The following is a 17,815-nucleotide window of genomic DNA, read 5'->3' on the forward strand; positions in this document are numbered from 1 at the left end:
GAACATGTGACATAAATTCTCTTGATGATGAGAAGAATTTTATCCTTAAACGTCCTTCCTTTAAAAGTGAACGGAGAATTTTTTTTTGAAGGTTGTGATCTTAAGTCGAATTTACCAGATATTTTTCTTGAGGTAATGAAAAATGCAAAAGCCCTTTCACTATACCTTAAAAATACTATCTATAAATCTCCTGATTAAAAGTTACGAGAATATTGGTTATTATTTTGATATTTCTGCAGTCTTTATTTTTTAAGTTTTTTTTTGTTTTTATTACATTTGTTTATTTATATCTTATTATTCCCTTTACCTTAGTAAATCCTCTGATGATTTAGTCGTGTAATAAAGTTATTAATTATTACGAAAATAAAAACAATTGTTTACAGTTTACGAAAATACCCCCTACCGACCCTCATTACAGACGCCGATCTTCTGCCTCTGGCCCAATCATACATCTAAATTATGTAACCAATCCCATATTACTGGATGTGAAAAGTAGTCAGTCATAGCGCATCTTAATTGACCAATGATTACGATGTCATTGACACTCTTTCCGCCAGAATTCTGAGTGAATACAAGTCTAGCATTGCCATGACTTTATTAGTGTTTCAATAAATCTATTCAACTGTCAATAAGTCGTTTCTGTATCCTGCATCACCCGAAGAATCTTACTCCACAAAAAAATAAATTGAAACCCTACTCAGAAAAACAAACTTGTTAGCCGGGCATGCAAAGCAAACAGGACTCAAAATGAACAATAAGAAGACAAATATCATGAGAATGAAGACAAAGAAAGATGATGCTGTTTAGCTAGAAGAGATTGACAAAGAAGATGTGGATGAATTTACAAATTTGAGTGCAATTGTAAGCAATGCAGGTGGTGGATGGAGAGATATGGACAGTCGAATAAATAAGAGTGGCATTTAACAAATTGGATAAAGTGCGGTGATCAAAGCAATATGGAAGAGGAATGAGGTTAGGGGAAGTGCAGAACAGAACTGGAAGACAAGCCCATCCCAAAATATAGTTGCTCGTGCACACATATTTTTTGCAATGGATCAGGAAATGTACTCGTCTTCAATTTGATCATTTATAGCGCCATCTAGTGGCAACATTTATTTGACTAATACGTTGTTGAAAGTGGCATGTATGGTTATTTTCAATAGTTATAAAGTACTTCTGGGTACTATTTAAACCATATTGCCAATCATTGAAGAATCCTTGCAAAGACTCTTGGGTAATGGAAGTCAATAAATGGTTCTGCAGCCAATGAAAGCAGCATCTTTGGATTTATATGAAGTGCAAAAATCTTTCGGGGTTAAATACTTCATGATTACATGGACCCAGTGTATGGAATTTTTCCTTGGGAGGGGGAAGAGATCCAATATGTATTTTATACATACAGAGTAGTATTATCCATCTCAATTGACTTGTATGGATGATATCCCCTTAAACAGACACAAGTCCTCAAAACCTGCAATAAACATTTCCCCATTCACCGCACGAGGCAAATTTCACTGGTAAAATTGCCAAAAAATTTTGAAGAACAGATGAATGAGCACCAAGAAAACTTTTTTTTAATGGCCATGCATATTTTGAATCACCACCTTCAACTTAAAGTGATCAGCCGACTGTTGTATTACCAGGTCACGTTGCTGCAAGAATCAGTTGTTGCAAACTCTCAGATGTCTGGCATTTACAACCCTCTGCATTGAAGCTGTCTGGGTTTTACAACGTCACAAGAAATCGCTGGAAACTACTAAAAATAATATGAAAGATGCAACAATATGTAAAAGTTGAATTTGATTGACCAATCAACAACTTATAAGAGACAATTATACAAGGAAAGCATTATATATATAAAGACAGAACCATTGCAAGGTACATATATTTATTGTGTCCAAATACAAACACACTGTACATAAAGAAAATTAGCTTCAAACATAAAACTGTCTCGAAGGAGGAAAGACGACCACCTCCTATTACACTGCTACTTGGAGGGGGGTTGGGGGCAGTCTACCATTATCGAAAAATTACAAATGAATTATATTTTCTGTACTATCTAGATATTGATTCAAAAATTAAGCACAATAGAAAGACATACTGCCCAGTAAACTGTACACAAATGAAATGGGACAAGACTGGTAGAGTCTGGTGTCAAGATACATTTTTCAAATCAACTTGTTTTCCAAATTTCAATAAAACACTCCCATAGTTAGTAATTGTTTCAAAATACAGTTACTTTGATCTACCCTATTAAGAAAGATGTGTTGCCATTTACTATCACATAAGCCATGTACTACAGCAAGTAGATTTCAATAAAGACGAACAAGCTGTTTATTCGATTCAAGAATATACGATAAACCACCGGGAATTACATCGGTAATACTCTTCTGAACTGCTATTGTGTAAGCATTGAAAACTAAATATTTAAAAAAAAAACAACCAAAAGTTTAAGTTTAGAAAATAGTGGATTTAGTAAAATGGGAGTATATTTGACAGCAAGTTAGGGAAGCTGTTTTATATACCCAAGAAAAGCTTACATTGTACTTGGATTGATTTGGGAGTCACAGTTCAATAAGATAGCAAAATGGCACACAACGACAGGAAATCAAACGTATACGTTGTTCATTTACAAGGATTCACTTCACTACAGGGAATTCAATAACAATCACTTTACACCATAGTGTTGCCATGGATAACTGGTGTGCTGAGAAGAAGAACACGCTGCTTTGTACAAAAACATGAAGAGAACATAACATGACTATGTATGAGATACTGATATATGATTCCACTACTCAATGACTGGCTTGTTTGTTTACTCTTTACACACTCCACTGCTGATATTTAGCCCAATGACAAAGCTGCAAGAAAAGGAATGAAACAGAGTTAGTGGTTTGTCAAAGTTTAAGCCTTGTACTTCCATGATTGAATTCCAAAGAAAGCAATGTACTGTAAAATACTTCATTTTAGCTGGAATTAATTTTTGCTGAAAAAAATTTGTTGGTGTTTTGTATGGAATTTATTTGACATTTGAATGTAAAATACGAAAAAAAAGGTATATTTGGCTGGATTTTATTTACACTGAATCATTCTTTCAGCGAAAATTATTTCAAAGTGAAAATAAAGTATTTTATAGTAAGTTAATGATAAGCTAATTATTGATATTGTACTGTACACAACCGAGTGTTAGACTAATTCCAATTGGGACAGGCACTAAAAGCAATCATCCTGAGCATCAAAGGCAAGAGTTTCCACAACCTTTATTAATTTTAAAACCAGTTATGATACACTGATTCAGCACACAAAATGTTGCATAACAAAACCTACATGGATAACGAAGAGTCATTTTTGTAACATGTTAGTTTATACATGCACGTATTTGCAATACAACCATGCCAACTCTTAATCAACAGTGAGAACTGAAATTATCTTAATTTTTTTTCAGTGTATAGATAATGTTGTTACGTCTAATGTCACAGTCTTCATCAATTTTGTGTAAGATCTGTTCCATTATCAGTTTGGATGAGATGTGGTCAACATTACCTGCCAAAGCTTCTTGAGCGAAGAACTTCACATCGACATCAGAATCGGTACCTAATTTATCCAGACATGATTTTACTTGTGATTGTACAGTACTGTGTATAAAAATCAATGACATCAGTGTTAGTTACAATGCCCATCAATATCTTTCATTATCAGGCATCCTGTTGAGGCAAACTATGAACCATTCATACTTACTTTGAATCCAGTATTGGGCCAACTCTTTGTAATGTTTTTGCTACATTAAACCTGACGTTAGCAACAGCATCACCTCCAAGATTGAGTACAACAGGCAACATAAGTTTGACAGTTACTTCAGCTCCGCATGCATCTGCCAGTACGTTGACACAAAACAAACAAGTCATACGGTGCAGGTAGTTCTGATCACGTGCCATTAGCAGAACTTTTGGTATAACAGCATTCTAAAACAGAAGAAAAGTAGTATTTCTTTAATGACACAGTTCAACTAAAGATAACTACATAATACATAGATGGGCAAATGTATTTTCATTTAATGTCTCTTATGGTATGTCATTTTGATTGGACATTAAAACATTCAAATTCAAATTCTACATCACACACATGCATAAATATTAATTACATTTTTCGATATACAAATTTAGGATCAGTAGAAATAGAAAATTAAAATGTGATAATTAAAAAAGTACTTGGTTTTGACAATTGTAGGACATTGATTCATTGCAAACTGAGGACAATAAATCATCAGTCTAAGTATCAGTTGTTTTAAGCAGAAACAGACAAGAAAACACTTTATTCACCTGAGCCCATTCTGTTCCAAATTTTTCAACTAATTTCTTCAAATTATTGGTTGCTGCCTCTCGGATAGCATAAACTGGAAAGTAAACAAAGCGACACATACATAAAGTAATGATATGGTTATACAAGGATTAGTTACTTGTATTGTTCTCTCACCAAAATATCCTAGCATATTGGGTAATTTGTATATAAAAGAAGTGTCAATCGATTCATTTATTTATTGTCTTGTTAATTCACTGTCTGTTTCAAAAAACTCCAAGAATGGCCTGGACAATTGAAATACTCTGGGCATAACACTTACTGTAAAATCTGTATTAGAAACCGCGGCTTCTATTAAAATGGGTACAATGCAACAGAGGGGATGCAGCTTCTAATAGAGCATCTACACATATGAGAAATGATGAATTTTTGGTTCTCAATTATTCAAAAAAAATGGGTGCGACTTCTATTAGGGATGCGGCTTCTAATACAGATTTTACGGTATTTCATATATATACTCCCATCTGACAATAGCTACATGTGACAGACTGTGAATCAAGAAACAGTCTTACCGGTAGTAATATTCACATTATGCATAGCAAACCACACAACTCTGATGTTTGCAACTTGCCAGGTATATAATGCAATGTCCAAATATGAAAAATTATGTAAAAGCTGCATCATAGCTAAACTTTCACTTTCAGGAATATAATGCAATGTCCAAATATGAAAAATTATGTAAAAGCTGCATCATAGCTAAACTTTCACTTTCAGGAATATAATGCAATGTTCAAATATGAAAAATTATGTAAAAGCTGCATCATAGCTAAACTTTCACTTTCAGGAATATAATGCAATGTCCAAATATGAAAAATTATGTAAAAGCTGCATCATAGCTAAACTTTCACTGCCAATAATATAATGCAATGTCCAAATATGAAAAATTATGTAAAAGCTGCATCATAGCTAAACTTTCACTGCCAATAATATAATGCAATGTCCAAATATGAAAAATTATGTAAAAGCTGCATCATAGCTAAACTTTCACTGCCAATAATATAATGCAATGTCCAAATATGAAAAATTATGTAAAAGCTGCATCATAGCTAAACTTTCACTTTCAGGAATATAATGCAATGTCCAAATATGGACTGCTAGAAATACAAGATGTTGAAGACCACAGTCACTATTCATAATTCATAACAGTCACATCATGTTTGTACTCCATTATCCTGACAAGTCTGCATTAAATTCCTATTTACCAGAATTATATGAGAACATCCATTTTCTTTATCTTCTGTTTAGATGACAATTTTCTACTTACCATTGTCTACAAGCCATGCCATACATAAAGTATTAAGTTTTTCATCAAAGAATTCCACTCCCTGTAATGATTCAATATCTCTCAATATGTTATTATTTATACTAGATGGGCACCAATCAATTAGTAGTAATCTTACAAAGTGGGATGTTGAGGAAAAAAAGACCTTTACTACTGTAAAATCTGTATTAGAACCTGCGGCTTCAATTAAAATGATACAATGCAACAGAGGGGATGCGGCTTCTAATAGAGCATCTACACATATGAGGAATGGTAAATGTTTGATTCTAAATTGTTCAAAAAGAATTGATGCGACTTATATTAGAGATGCGACTTCTAATACAGATTTTATGGTAATAAGTTTTGGATACCTATGTGAAAGAGTTGCAAAGGGATGTTTAAATTTTGAAGGCAAGAAATGACCGTACAATGGCTGCTCACTTAAGAGTTGGCTCTATCAAGCCAAGTTTTAACAGTATGGAGTAAGTCATTCACAATATATCAATGCCAATCAGGCAAGGGTACACCAGCTTTCAATATACCATACAATGAGATTTCTACAAATCGTATCACAATCTTGCGTCTTCTGTCTTTAGCTAATAAGTGATATTTCATTCAACATTTCCCAAAGGTTTGACTCCATTCAAAAAGCATAAAATAAATGTCAGTGTAATTGAGACGTGATTTCAAATCAAATAAATGGCATAAAGTGGCCATGTCCATCCAACAAGATAATAATTCAAGGTCTATCACATCTAACACATGGATTACCAATAATGTACTAATCACTGTGTCAACTGGTAATACTGACAGTTATTAAACTCACAATACTGAATTTGTTTTACATCCAATGCTCTGAGATCATCAAAAGACATTTGTGAGGTTTGAGCAATACAGAGTCAACACTATTTGTGTTCTGATATTCACAAACACAAAGTAAGCAAGCAAGCAGACAAGTATAATGAACTAAACACACTTAATTTCAATTGGTCTAGTGCTGGGTTACTATGGTAATAGTATTGGAATAAAGATGTATCTTAGATACCAATATAATTAATGATTCCAATGTCTATCTTACTATGGCAAACAATATTGGTGCAACCTGGAGGTTCCCATCTCACAAGGATGAATTTGATAAATGCCATGGTAACCATGTGAGGGCAATGAATATACAGGTAGTCATGTGAAGTAAAATGAATATATAGGTAGTCGTGTGAAGCCAAATGAATATCTAGGTAGTCATGTGAAGTCAAATGAATATACAGGTAGTCATGTGAAATCAAATGAATATACAGGTTGTCATGTGAAGTCAAATGAATATACAGGTAGTCATGTGAAGTCAAATGAATATATAGCTAGTCATGTGAAATCAAATGAATATATAGGTAGACATGTGAAATCAAATGAATATATAGGTAGTCATGTGAAATCAAATGAATATATAAGTAGTCATGTGAAATCAAATGAATCTCTAGGTAGTCATGTGAAGCCAAATGAATATCTAGGTAGTCATGTGGAGTCAAATGAATATCTAGGTAGTCATGTGAAGTCAAATGAATATCTGGGTAGTCATGTGAAGCCAAATGAATATCTAGGTAGTCATGTGGAGTCAAATGAATATACAGGTAGTCATGTGAAATCAAATGAATATCTAGGTAGTCATGTGAAATCAAATGAATATACAGGTAGTCATGTGGAGTCAAATGAATATCTAGGTAGTCATGTGGAGTCAAATGAATATCTATGTAGTCATGTGAAGCCAAATGAATATATAGGTGGTCATGTGAAATCAAATGAATATCTAGGTAGTCATGTGAAATCTAATGAATATCTAGGTAGTCATGTGAAATCAAATGAATATCTGGGTAGCCATAGAAGAATCTTTGTTCACACTGGTAATGAACTACAGGAGTAAAAGAGAAGATACAAGATGTAGGATGGGTAGCAAGTGGTACAGTTACACTAAGCTAAATACAGCAATACTCTAATACTGTGTACTGTGTACTATGAACGTTGAATCTTCTATTGGTCTTCAAAGCCATTTCAGTAAATATGTGCAAAATCAGAGCCAGAAAGCAAAGCATTATATATTCGATACACTAATCAATTGTATTAGCCGACTACTTTCAAACTGATACTATAATGGACTTGTAGCAAGAGAGACCGTGTGAAACAGAACACACAGGCATGTGTGTCTAGCCATACTTGTTACAAGTCCATTGAGTATTAGTAGTATAAGGGCATTATCAATTGGTGAGTGTATAGTGCTGATAGAGTATTGCTGCTGAGTAGGAAGAGGTATATAAGCTAGGTTGTAGACGCACAGTAGCATGTGTGTGTACAGCCCAGTATTACTGAGTACACCCTTAACATTGTGTGGGGTGACTTGACTACTAACCAGTTGACCTGCTAATAAGGGCATGTACTCAATAATAGCCAGCCGCACACGCCATTTAGTATCTTCAGCAAGTTCAACAATAGCTGGAAGGAGCGATTGGGACAGTTGTCTGATGCCTATAACCTCATTCACACAGTCTAGGTTAGAAATGATGTTGAGTCGAACTTCAGGACATTCATCTTTCAATTGTGCCAGAAACAAGGGCAGCAAATGTTCAATTGTACTAGTGAGGAAATATAATGTATATTTATATGTTATTCAATGTAGCTTATTATCATCATACTTTGAGAGAATATTCTTCATTCTGTCGATACTAGAAAAAAATGAGAATTAAATACAAGACAAGTAAACAGATTTGATGCAACTACCACACAATATGGATGAAGTACTTTACATAGCTTAATTTTTAGCTGGGCAATATATTTGTTCTTTAACAAAAAATAAATTTAAACTTCACTGAACCTTTCCCTTTGGGTGAGAGAAAGATGCAATACTAAACTACCTACAACAATGCCATTACAAAATTCATCGCTCTGGAAGGCAGAACAAACTTTAACAATGGTACTTACTTGTCTTTGCCCAATATTGGGGATAATCCCATTATTACAGATGCCAATGCACTTTTCACATGTTGATTTGCATCAGATACCAATTCCTAAAAAAAAAAAAAACTAAAATTGTTACAGCAACACAATCTTTTCCATATGAATGCAGTGAAGAATGGGCTATGTTATTTAATTACTTTATTATACAGACAATGAGCTGATGGCATATTTTGTTAACAGTTGAAGTGTGCAGGTTTTTTTCTAGAAAATTCAGAGGAAGATAGGGTTCCCCCTTCCAGGGTGTGGAGTTTTTGATAATTCTAAGTTAAAATGGTGCATTCTATGGCTTCCTTGGGACCAAAATTACTATCAGACAGGTCACAGTTGAAGACTGTGGCCATGTGATCCCTGGTCAATCAGAATTTTATGGTTGCCAGAGGATCTGCTCCCCAGGGTAAGGAAACGCATGGCCATGGCATGAGGGTGCTTCACCAGTTTTCTTGTTCAAAAAAATCCCTGGGTGTGTGAAAAAATAAATTAATGCAACAGATAGGAATGCAAGATGAATACATTGAATACTGACCTTCACACATGGTAATATATTATTCATAATAACAGTTTCACGAACTGATGGATCTAAATCTTCACAAAATTTTTTAACTTTATGTGCTGCAGCAGCTCTGACTTCAGCCTCACAATCTTTCAAAAGACTCTGAAAAGCTGGCACTAGATCTGTCTTTGCTATCTCTGGGCCAACGGCTTTTTGAATCTGAAAGCAAAATGTAATACCTGGATCAATAGGCATAATTGCACAACTACCAATATTGTGTTTGACCAAAATATAATATCAACTAGTTAGCTATTTTAAACTATTCTGAGTAGCAGATTTAGAGAAGTTCAAAAATATGTCTTAATTTGTAGTTTAGTGCTTTGGTGATGAAGCCAGAGATGATATAGCTGCTTACTTCAGTAAATTTGTCAGCCACCATGTAACGAACTCTCCATGATTTGTCTTCTGCACATTGACGTAAAGTAGGCATCACTAAACTCTCAACATCTTCAGGCTTTAACAAAGATGCAATACTGACGCACGCTTCAACAGCAAGTAAACGAACAGAATCCTAGAAAGCAATAAAAACAATTACATTACATACCCTTCATTGGTTTTCATTTTTAAAAAGTCATTGCATGATAAATTAGACATACACCTTTACTTGTGTAACCACAAGTCGAACAGCTTTCAGACATGGTTCAGTCTCAAATAATAACAGCGATCATTTATGTTATCACGATAATAGCGATTATTTATGTAACCAAGCACACTTGAATACCTGACTGACCTGTTCATCCCCGGCTAGATTCACAAATAACGGGATCAGATCAGACTTGACATATTCCAACTCCACAGACTTGGCGAATTCCCCTAGTTTGCTAGCAGCTGCTCTCCTTACCATCGGCGTATCATCACCACACAAGTTACGGAAATTACTGTCGGTATGATGTAAAATAACTGATCATGAATGACATATCACAAGCAGCAAATACAAACAATCTCAGCAGTAATTTGTAAATGATCTTTGTATATGTATTCTATATCACAATTATACATCTAATTACTGTTAAATGACTAATTTTCACTGGGTTTAAATTTCGCTGATTTACCATTTCAGGCATATTCAGTGGGTTTTAAATTCACGGTTTTATCAGTTAGATGCTAAATTTTACATATTCACTGGGTTTTAATTTAGGCGCATTTTCCAGTCAGCGAAATAAGCAAAATTAAAACCTAGTGAATAACTAACCCCTTTACAGAATGTAATGATTACAAAAGACCTCCATGCTGGCGATTAAATTTAAACGAAGTTAGCACAAAATAAGCATTGATGGCACTACATAATAGATCAACCACAACTACATGTAGGTCCATACTACGGTAGTACTATCGTTGTGCACACCGTATTACAGCCAACAGAAATTAATGTGCAAAGATTTAGTTTATACATGTAATTAATTTAAAATGATATATTTAATTCTGTCAGTTTTTATTTATGCCTCATACTGAAATTTGTTATCCCAAGAATATGGAATGCCATATTTGCTATACTAGTAACGGATGTACATTACAAAGGTGTTTCTATGGGCAAATAATTAGTATACAACACAAGCTATTTTTTATTTGTATACATTATCATTGCAGATGCATTTCTAATAAAGCAAAACAAGCATATTGTTTTGTCATGTGGGTAGTTCAAAGTGATACAGTTGCCATCTCATACATTCAAATTTGTTGTCAACAGTGTACCATATCGATTAGTAGAGCTTTCACTTAGGAAATTACTCTAAAATACTTTATTTTAGCTGGAATTAATATTTGCTGAAAAGACTTTTTGGGTGTTTTGAATGGAATTTATTTTCACTGATTTTTGACGAGTTGAATGTAAAATATGGGAAAAAGGTATATTGGATTTTATTTTAACTTCCTTCAACGAAAATAAGTTGTAGGCGAAAATAAAGTATTTTACAGTATAGTGTTTATTATGGCCAAAATAAGTGCATTTTTAATGATTAAAATGTACTATTATTGAAAACGTTTTTTTTTTTTTTTTAATTTTACATACATTGTATACGAATACATACATATGATTACCTAACTATAGTAATGTAAAAGGGTTAACTATTCACTGGGTTTTAATTTTGCTTATTTCGCTGACTGGAAAATGCGCTAAATTAAAACCCAGTGAATATGTAAAATTAAGCATAGAAAACATTATCTAAAATTGTGAATTTAAAACCTGCTGAATATGCCTAAAATGCTAAATCAGTGAAATTTAAACCCAGTGAAAATTAGCCATTTTATAGTATACACTATGCAGCATGATGGCTTTAACCCTTAATTGTACCAGTCCCATTGAGTTTTCACCGAGTTGGTACAATTAGGGGTAATTGCCTTAGCTAACAGGATATTTATAAATGACTTACTTTCTGAGTTCTGCTTTCATATTATTAGACACCCTGGGATAACAGACACTGAATAACCCACATGCTGAAGTCCTTGATGTAAACCAATCACCACCAGACAGGCGTTTAACAAGCGGAACAAAATGAGATTCTAAATCAGAGGCCGAGTGCTCTTCTGATATATTACGTAAAGAATCAACTGCTTTATCACGTACCACAGTCTCTTCAACAGTTGCTAAACTCTCCAGAGGTGGCTAGAAACAAAATACAGGGTGTGTTTATTGAATATAATAAATGTTGAAATGTTGGCTTTTTATAGTAATTAGTAGCGAGTTAAACTTACCAGTAAGCAATGAACATGTGCAGGACCACCAACCAATGGAGTAAAACTACCCAGCTGCTCAGCTAAAGCTAACAACACTTCATCTTCATCATATATGGTATCTAGGAAACAACATATTGCAATTTGAAACTTAAACTGAATACCAAATACAAGTTTTGCTCGACTGAGCATGTTACTGCATGTATGATAAAGATCAATACATCAGTGTCAGATGAGAACAAAGTTGTATCAGAACAGAGATGGATATGTCAATAAGTACTGTTCATGCTCGTAATAATTATAAATATAGCTCTTTATAGGTCTGACAAAATCGAGAGCAGTAACTTATCTATATTGTTCGAACTGTGTGCATTTTGGATTTTTAAAATTCTGTTTGACGCAAGTTCCAAGGGAATTTAAATGCGTCTTGAAAATTTACTTTATTCAAGGTATACAATCATTCTACCATGATACAGATTAAAACAGATTCTTATAAATTTTGGTGAAAAAAATACCAGTATTTGAAAGTAGTATATTCATTACCTGTCAAAAATGGTATAAGTTCACTGCGTGTTCTCTCAACCCCCAAAGCTAGAGCAATGGTAGATAACTTTTTTATACTGTTGAGTCTCAGCTATAAAGAGAAAATACAAATAATAATTTTACAAACAATTGAACTCCACCACAACAAGACAGATTTATAGCATTGAGTCCTCCCAGTTGGTTACTTTAGATGTAAACAATGATTTAACATAACAATAAAATTATGTCTTGTACACATGCATTTTCAAATGAAACTCGTTTCCACAAAAAAAAACACATACTGAAGACTAAATGCCAGTCCTTTAGACCACTAACCAATGTAACTTTATCAATTTGTTTATACATTCAAAAATCTTTATTTTTTTTTGTAACAGCACAAAGTTCATCTTTTTTAACTTGTATCTATCAGTTCAGTATCGATCATTTTTCGTAGAGCCAGTATCTGAGATTAGTTTTGTTCAGTCATATATATTTTAAAGTGATAATAGCTGTAACTATCGATCTGTTATCTTCGATTTTTATTTTCATTACGTGTCATCAGTGTCAATTTGTAATGGCCATTGCCGAAATGTGGAACTAAAAACATAGCACACGCACACCATATCAATGTTAAATCACTCACAAGTGAAAAAAGATGGCCGTGAGACTGCACCAAGGTCTCCAGTATTTCAATATTTCAGTAAGATTTGGTCATCTTCATGTGGTTATACTTTTAAAAAATTTCAAAATCACAGCTATTGTCGCTTTAACAATAGTTATAATGTCAGCAGGAAATATATAGGGAAATTATAGCAAGTACAGTCTTGCAAACATTAATAACAAAGATAAATAATCAGAATTTCTTAAACTATTGATGTAAACAACCCATTCTAAGACTAAGGGGATGGTGAAAAACATCTTGGGTTGTCAAAACTGCATTTTGCTTGTCAAAACCATAGTTATTTCGTATGACATAAATCAAAACTAGATTAAGCTGATTAAGATATCAGATTTCAGAAATATGACTTGTTCGACACATAACGTATATGTATGATCACATTGATTTCTACTGATACGTATATGAAGCGGAGATTAACCCATAACGTTAAGAAACTCTTAACACATATTCATTAAACCTGAGTAAGCTTGTCATCAACGTAAACACGAATCGTGTCCTGGCCAATTAGATTGTCAGAAGGCAATTTTGTTTTTCTTTTAAATGCCTCACAGTTGTGACCGATCATTCCTTACCGAAACTTACTTAATAAATGTCTAAACAACAACGATAAAAGTCCTTTTACGTGTTCAGCATTAGGCAAATAACAAACTTGTCTCGAAATATCGTTTACGTACATTTATCCATGCAAATGTCACAACATGACCTACATACACTATTTGAGCTAAAACGCTGCATATAAACTACGTATGTCCATTATATTATGCAGATCGGTGGAGAAAAGTATGTACATTAATTACTAATCATATTACCTGAACATCTTCGTTTCTGAGTTCATCAATTAGGACTGCAATTGGGTACAACGAGTCGTCTCCTGTCTCACTGGTCGCCATCTTGAATTTCTTTTTCCCTGACATTGAACCGGGTTTCAACACGGAAACGGCAGGGGTAAACTGACAGTAAAAATAGATTGGTCGAAAGCGGGCGCCCTTCAAATAATGCGAGTTCTCGATCTCGTACGATGCACGATTCTCGAACAGGTGTTGGGTGGAAACACATCCCCTTTATCTACCCCTGGAGGGATAGTTGTAGGAATAATATTCTCAACTGGAGATCAATGAAAGTCGCAATACAAAAGCAATACAGCTATAACCAAGGAAAATGGAAAATGATCGAATCAGGATGATATAAGAATAAATAGTGTTGTTTAGGTCCACACTGTCTTTCGGATATTATATCAGTAATGTATTTCAGACATTAAGAGAGAAACCTACCCATAAATGCAAATACCTAGAATTTATTCATTTCACAATAAATGGTACGCTCGGGCAGTATAAAGATATTGAGTTTAAAAAAGTTGGGGGGTAATCAGCCTAATTTTTGAGAAAATTAATGGTTGTATTTTAGTGGATAGTAGGAATTTTATCAGTATTTTAACGCTTTTACTACAAGTTTCTATGACAGAGATATTATGCCTTATATCAAATTGTAACCTGATTTTAAAAAGTGCCCAATAGCATTTTTTCTTAATTAAACATTGTGTTCTAAAAATGTTGATTTTTGAAAAATATCAGGACAAATTAGATATGTACTGTATTTCGGGCGTAGATCATTCGACATTGGTGATTGGACTTAAAACCATTTAAAAAAATATGAAACTAAAGAATTACAAACATTTATGCCACATAAAAGCTTGCAGATGGTTGAAAATTGTATTTAATAATCTAATTAATTTAAAAGATTCCACAATAAGTGACAGCAAGGTGTGAGAATGGATAAAACATATGTAAAATAGACAATTCACAGATTAAAAACTTAACACATTACGCTATAAAATATTGACGAGTTAAACTTGAATGAATAAACATGTTAAACAAATCAAGTCTAAAAGTCAAAAAGATATTCAAAACCAAGAATAACAATCCTGAAAATTATCTAAACTCCTTGAACAACTTTAAAGGTACACAAAACAAGATATATCCTCGGGGCGGACATCCGGGCATTTTCTACCGCCTGGCAACCCTCGCGGTGAAAACAAAGACCAAAAACTCGCAGAAAACGGTACTTTGCAATGGTTGTTGAGAGTCCCCTGAACAGTGTAACAAGATTAGCCCTACGTGTGTAACATATATGCATTTGGTTGTTCAGGATTACTTCAAAGTTGAGTTTGTGTTGTTTTTTCGAGTTTTCACCGGCTCCACCGCGGTTCCACAGCAGCGCGCACAAAGCCCATAGAAATACGTGGTATAGAACGTCTGTGACGTAGCTCCGCCCCCGAGGATACCCTAGGTCTGGCATACAGAATAAGACAATGGACAGGTGTAGAGGATTGTACGTGTTCCTAATGTGGAAATGGTATTAAAACAATGGAACATTTTATCTTGAAATGTGACTTACTGTATTTCGGACATTAGATCAGCACTGTATTTCAGACATTAGATCGACACTGTATTTCGGACATTAGATCAGTACTGTATTTCGAACATTAGATCAGTACTGTATTTCGGACATTAGATCAGTACTGTATTTCGGACATTAGATCAGCATTGTATTTCGGACATTAGATCAACAAATCATTTCGGACATTAGATCAGTGCTGTATTTTGAACATTAGATCAGTACTGTATTTCGGACATTAGATCAGCACTGTATTTCGGACATTAGATCAACACTGTATTTCGGACATTAGATCAGTACTGTATTTCGGACATTAGATCAGTACTGTATTTCGGACATTAAATCAGCATTGTATTTTGGATATGAGATCAGTACTGTATTTTGGACATTGGATCAGTACTGTATTTCGGACATTAGATCAGCACTGTATTTCCGACATTAGATTAAAACTGTATTTCGGACATTAGATCAGTACTGTATTTCGAACATTAGATCAGTACTGTATTTCGGACATTAGATCAACACTGTATTTCGGACATTAGATCAGCAATGTATTTTGGACATCATATCAGCACTGTATTTCGGACATTAGATCAGCACTGTATTTCAGACATTATATTGACACTGTATTTCGGACATTAGATCAGTACTGTATTTCGAACATTAGATCAGTACTGTATTTCGGACATTAGATCAGTACTGTATTTCGGACATTAGATCAGCATTGTATTTCGGACATTAGATCAACAAATCATTTCGGACATTAGATCAGTGCTGTATTTTGAACATTAGATCAGTACTGTATTTCGGACATTAGATCAGCACTGTATTTCGGACATTAGATCAACACTGTATTTCGGACATTAGATCAGTACTGTATTTCGGACATTAGATCAGTACTGTATTTCGGACATTAAATCAGCATTGTATTTTGGATATGAGATCAGTACTGTATTTTGGACATTGGATCAGTACTGTATTTCGGACATTAGATCAGCACCGTATTTCCGACATTAGATCAACACTGTATTTCGGACATTAGATCAGTACTGTATTTCGAACAGTAGATCAGTACTGTATTTCGAACATTAGATCAGTACTGTATTTCGGACATTAGATCAACACTGTATTTCGGACATTAGATCAGTACTGTATTTCGGACATTAGATCAGTACTGTATTCCGGACATTAGATCAGCACTGTATTTCGAACATTAGATCAGCACTGTATTTCCGACATTAGATCAACACTGTATTTCGGACATTAGATCAGTACTGTATTTTGAACATTAGATCAGCACTGTATTTCAGACATTAGATCAACGCTGTATTTCGGACATTATATCAGCACTGTATTTCAGACATTAGATCAACGCTGTATTTCGAACATTAGATCAGCACTGTATTTCGGACATTAGATCAGCACTGTATTTCGGACATTAGATCAGCACTGTATTTCGGACATTAGATCAGCAATGTATTTTGGTCATGAGATTAGCACTGTATTTCGAACATTAGATCAGCACTGTATTTCGGACATTAGATCAGCAATGTATTTTGGACATCATATCAGCACTGTATTTTGGACATTAGATCAGCACTGTATTTCGGACATCATATCAGCACTGCATTTCGGACATTAGATCAGCACTGTATTTCGGTCATTAGATTAGCACTGTATTTCGGACATTAGATCAGTACTGTATTTCGGACATTAGAAATGGTATTGAAACAATGGTACTTTTCAGCTTGAAATGTGACGCACTGTATTTCGGACATTAGATTAGCATTGTATTTCAGACATTAGATTATCATTGTATTTCGGACATTAGATCAGCATTGTATTTTGGACATTAGATTAGCAATGTATTTCGGACATTAGATCAGCATTGTATTTTGGACATTAGATCAGCACTGTATTTCGGACATTAGATCAGCACTATATTTCGGTCATTAGATCAGTACTGTATTTCGGACATTAGATCAGCACTGTATTTCGGACATTAGATCAGCACTGTATTTCGGACATTAGATCAGCACTGTATTTCGGACATTAGATCAGCACTGTATTTCGGTCATTAGATCAACACTGTATTTCGGACATTAGATCAGCACTGTGTTTCGGACATTAGATCAGCACTGTATTTTGGTCAATAGATCAGCACTGTATTTCGGACATTAGATCAGCATTGTATTTCGGACATTAGATCAGCACTGTATTTCGGACAATAGATCAGCAATGTATTTCGGTCATTAGATCAACACTGTATTTCGGACATTAGATCAGCACTGTATTTCGGACATTAGATCAGCACTGTATTTCGGACATTAGATCAGCACTGTATTTCGGACATTAGATCAGCACTGTATTTCGGTCATTA

The 17,815-nt window shown here is 34.2% G+C and overlaps 1 protein-coding gene across 2 annotated transcripts; it reads right to left on the minus strand.

Annotated features, from left to right (window-relative positions):
• Window positions 1–1,854: 1,854 nt before the first annotated feature.
• Window positions 1,855–13,965, minus strand: PPP2R1A (protein phosphatase 2, regulatory subunit A, alpha). Of its 2 annotated transcripts, none has more exons than NM_001184863.1 (14): window positions 13,851–13,931; window positions 12,384–12,474; window positions 11,862–11,962; window positions 11,540–11,772; window positions 9,901–10,048; window positions 9,526–9,681; window positions 9,144–9,329; window positions 8,585–8,670; window positions 8,016–8,238; window positions 5,621–5,681; window positions 4,320–4,393; window positions 3,739–3,962; window positions 3,544–3,635; window positions 1,855–2,861 (listed from the first exon to the last, which is right to left on the minus strand). In NM_001184863.1, exons 1-14 carry the CDS (start codon window positions 13,929–13,931, stop codon window positions 2,845–2,847), a joined length of 1,773 nt encoding a protein of 590 aa, NP_001171792.1. In that variant the 3' UTR covers window positions 1,855–2,844. The 2 variants fall into 2 exon arrangements, with proteins under 2 accessions (NP_001171792.1, XP_085354825.1); XM_085498699.1 differs by having other exon boundaries at window positions 2,179–2,861; window positions 9,892–10,048; window positions 13,851–13,965.
• Between the last annotated feature and the right edge of the window lie 3,850 nt (window positions 13,966–17,815).

This window comes from Saccoglossus kowalevskii, chromosome 5, assembly GCF_978046115.1.
Source record: "Saccoglossus kowalevskii chromosome 5, keSacKowa6.1, whole genome shotgun sequence".
Taxonomy (NCBI): domain Eukaryota; kingdom Metazoa; phylum Hemichordata; class Enteropneusta; family Harrimaniidae; genus Saccoglossus; species Saccoglossus kowalevskii.

Coding starts and splice junctions, on each gene's coding strand:
- PPP2R1A (XM_085498699.1), bottom strand. CDS start 13,955: ATGTCAGGGAAAAAGAAATTCAAGATGGCGACCAGTGAGACAGGAGAC. Junction 8,239..8,584: donor CCAATATTGGGCAAAGACAA/GTAAGTACCATT, acceptor TTTCCTCACTAG/TACAATTGAACATTTGCTGC. Junction 3,963..4,319: donor TTGGAACAGAATGGGCTCAG/GTGAATAAAGTG, acceptor CTTCTGTTTTAG/AATGCTGTTATACCAAAAGT.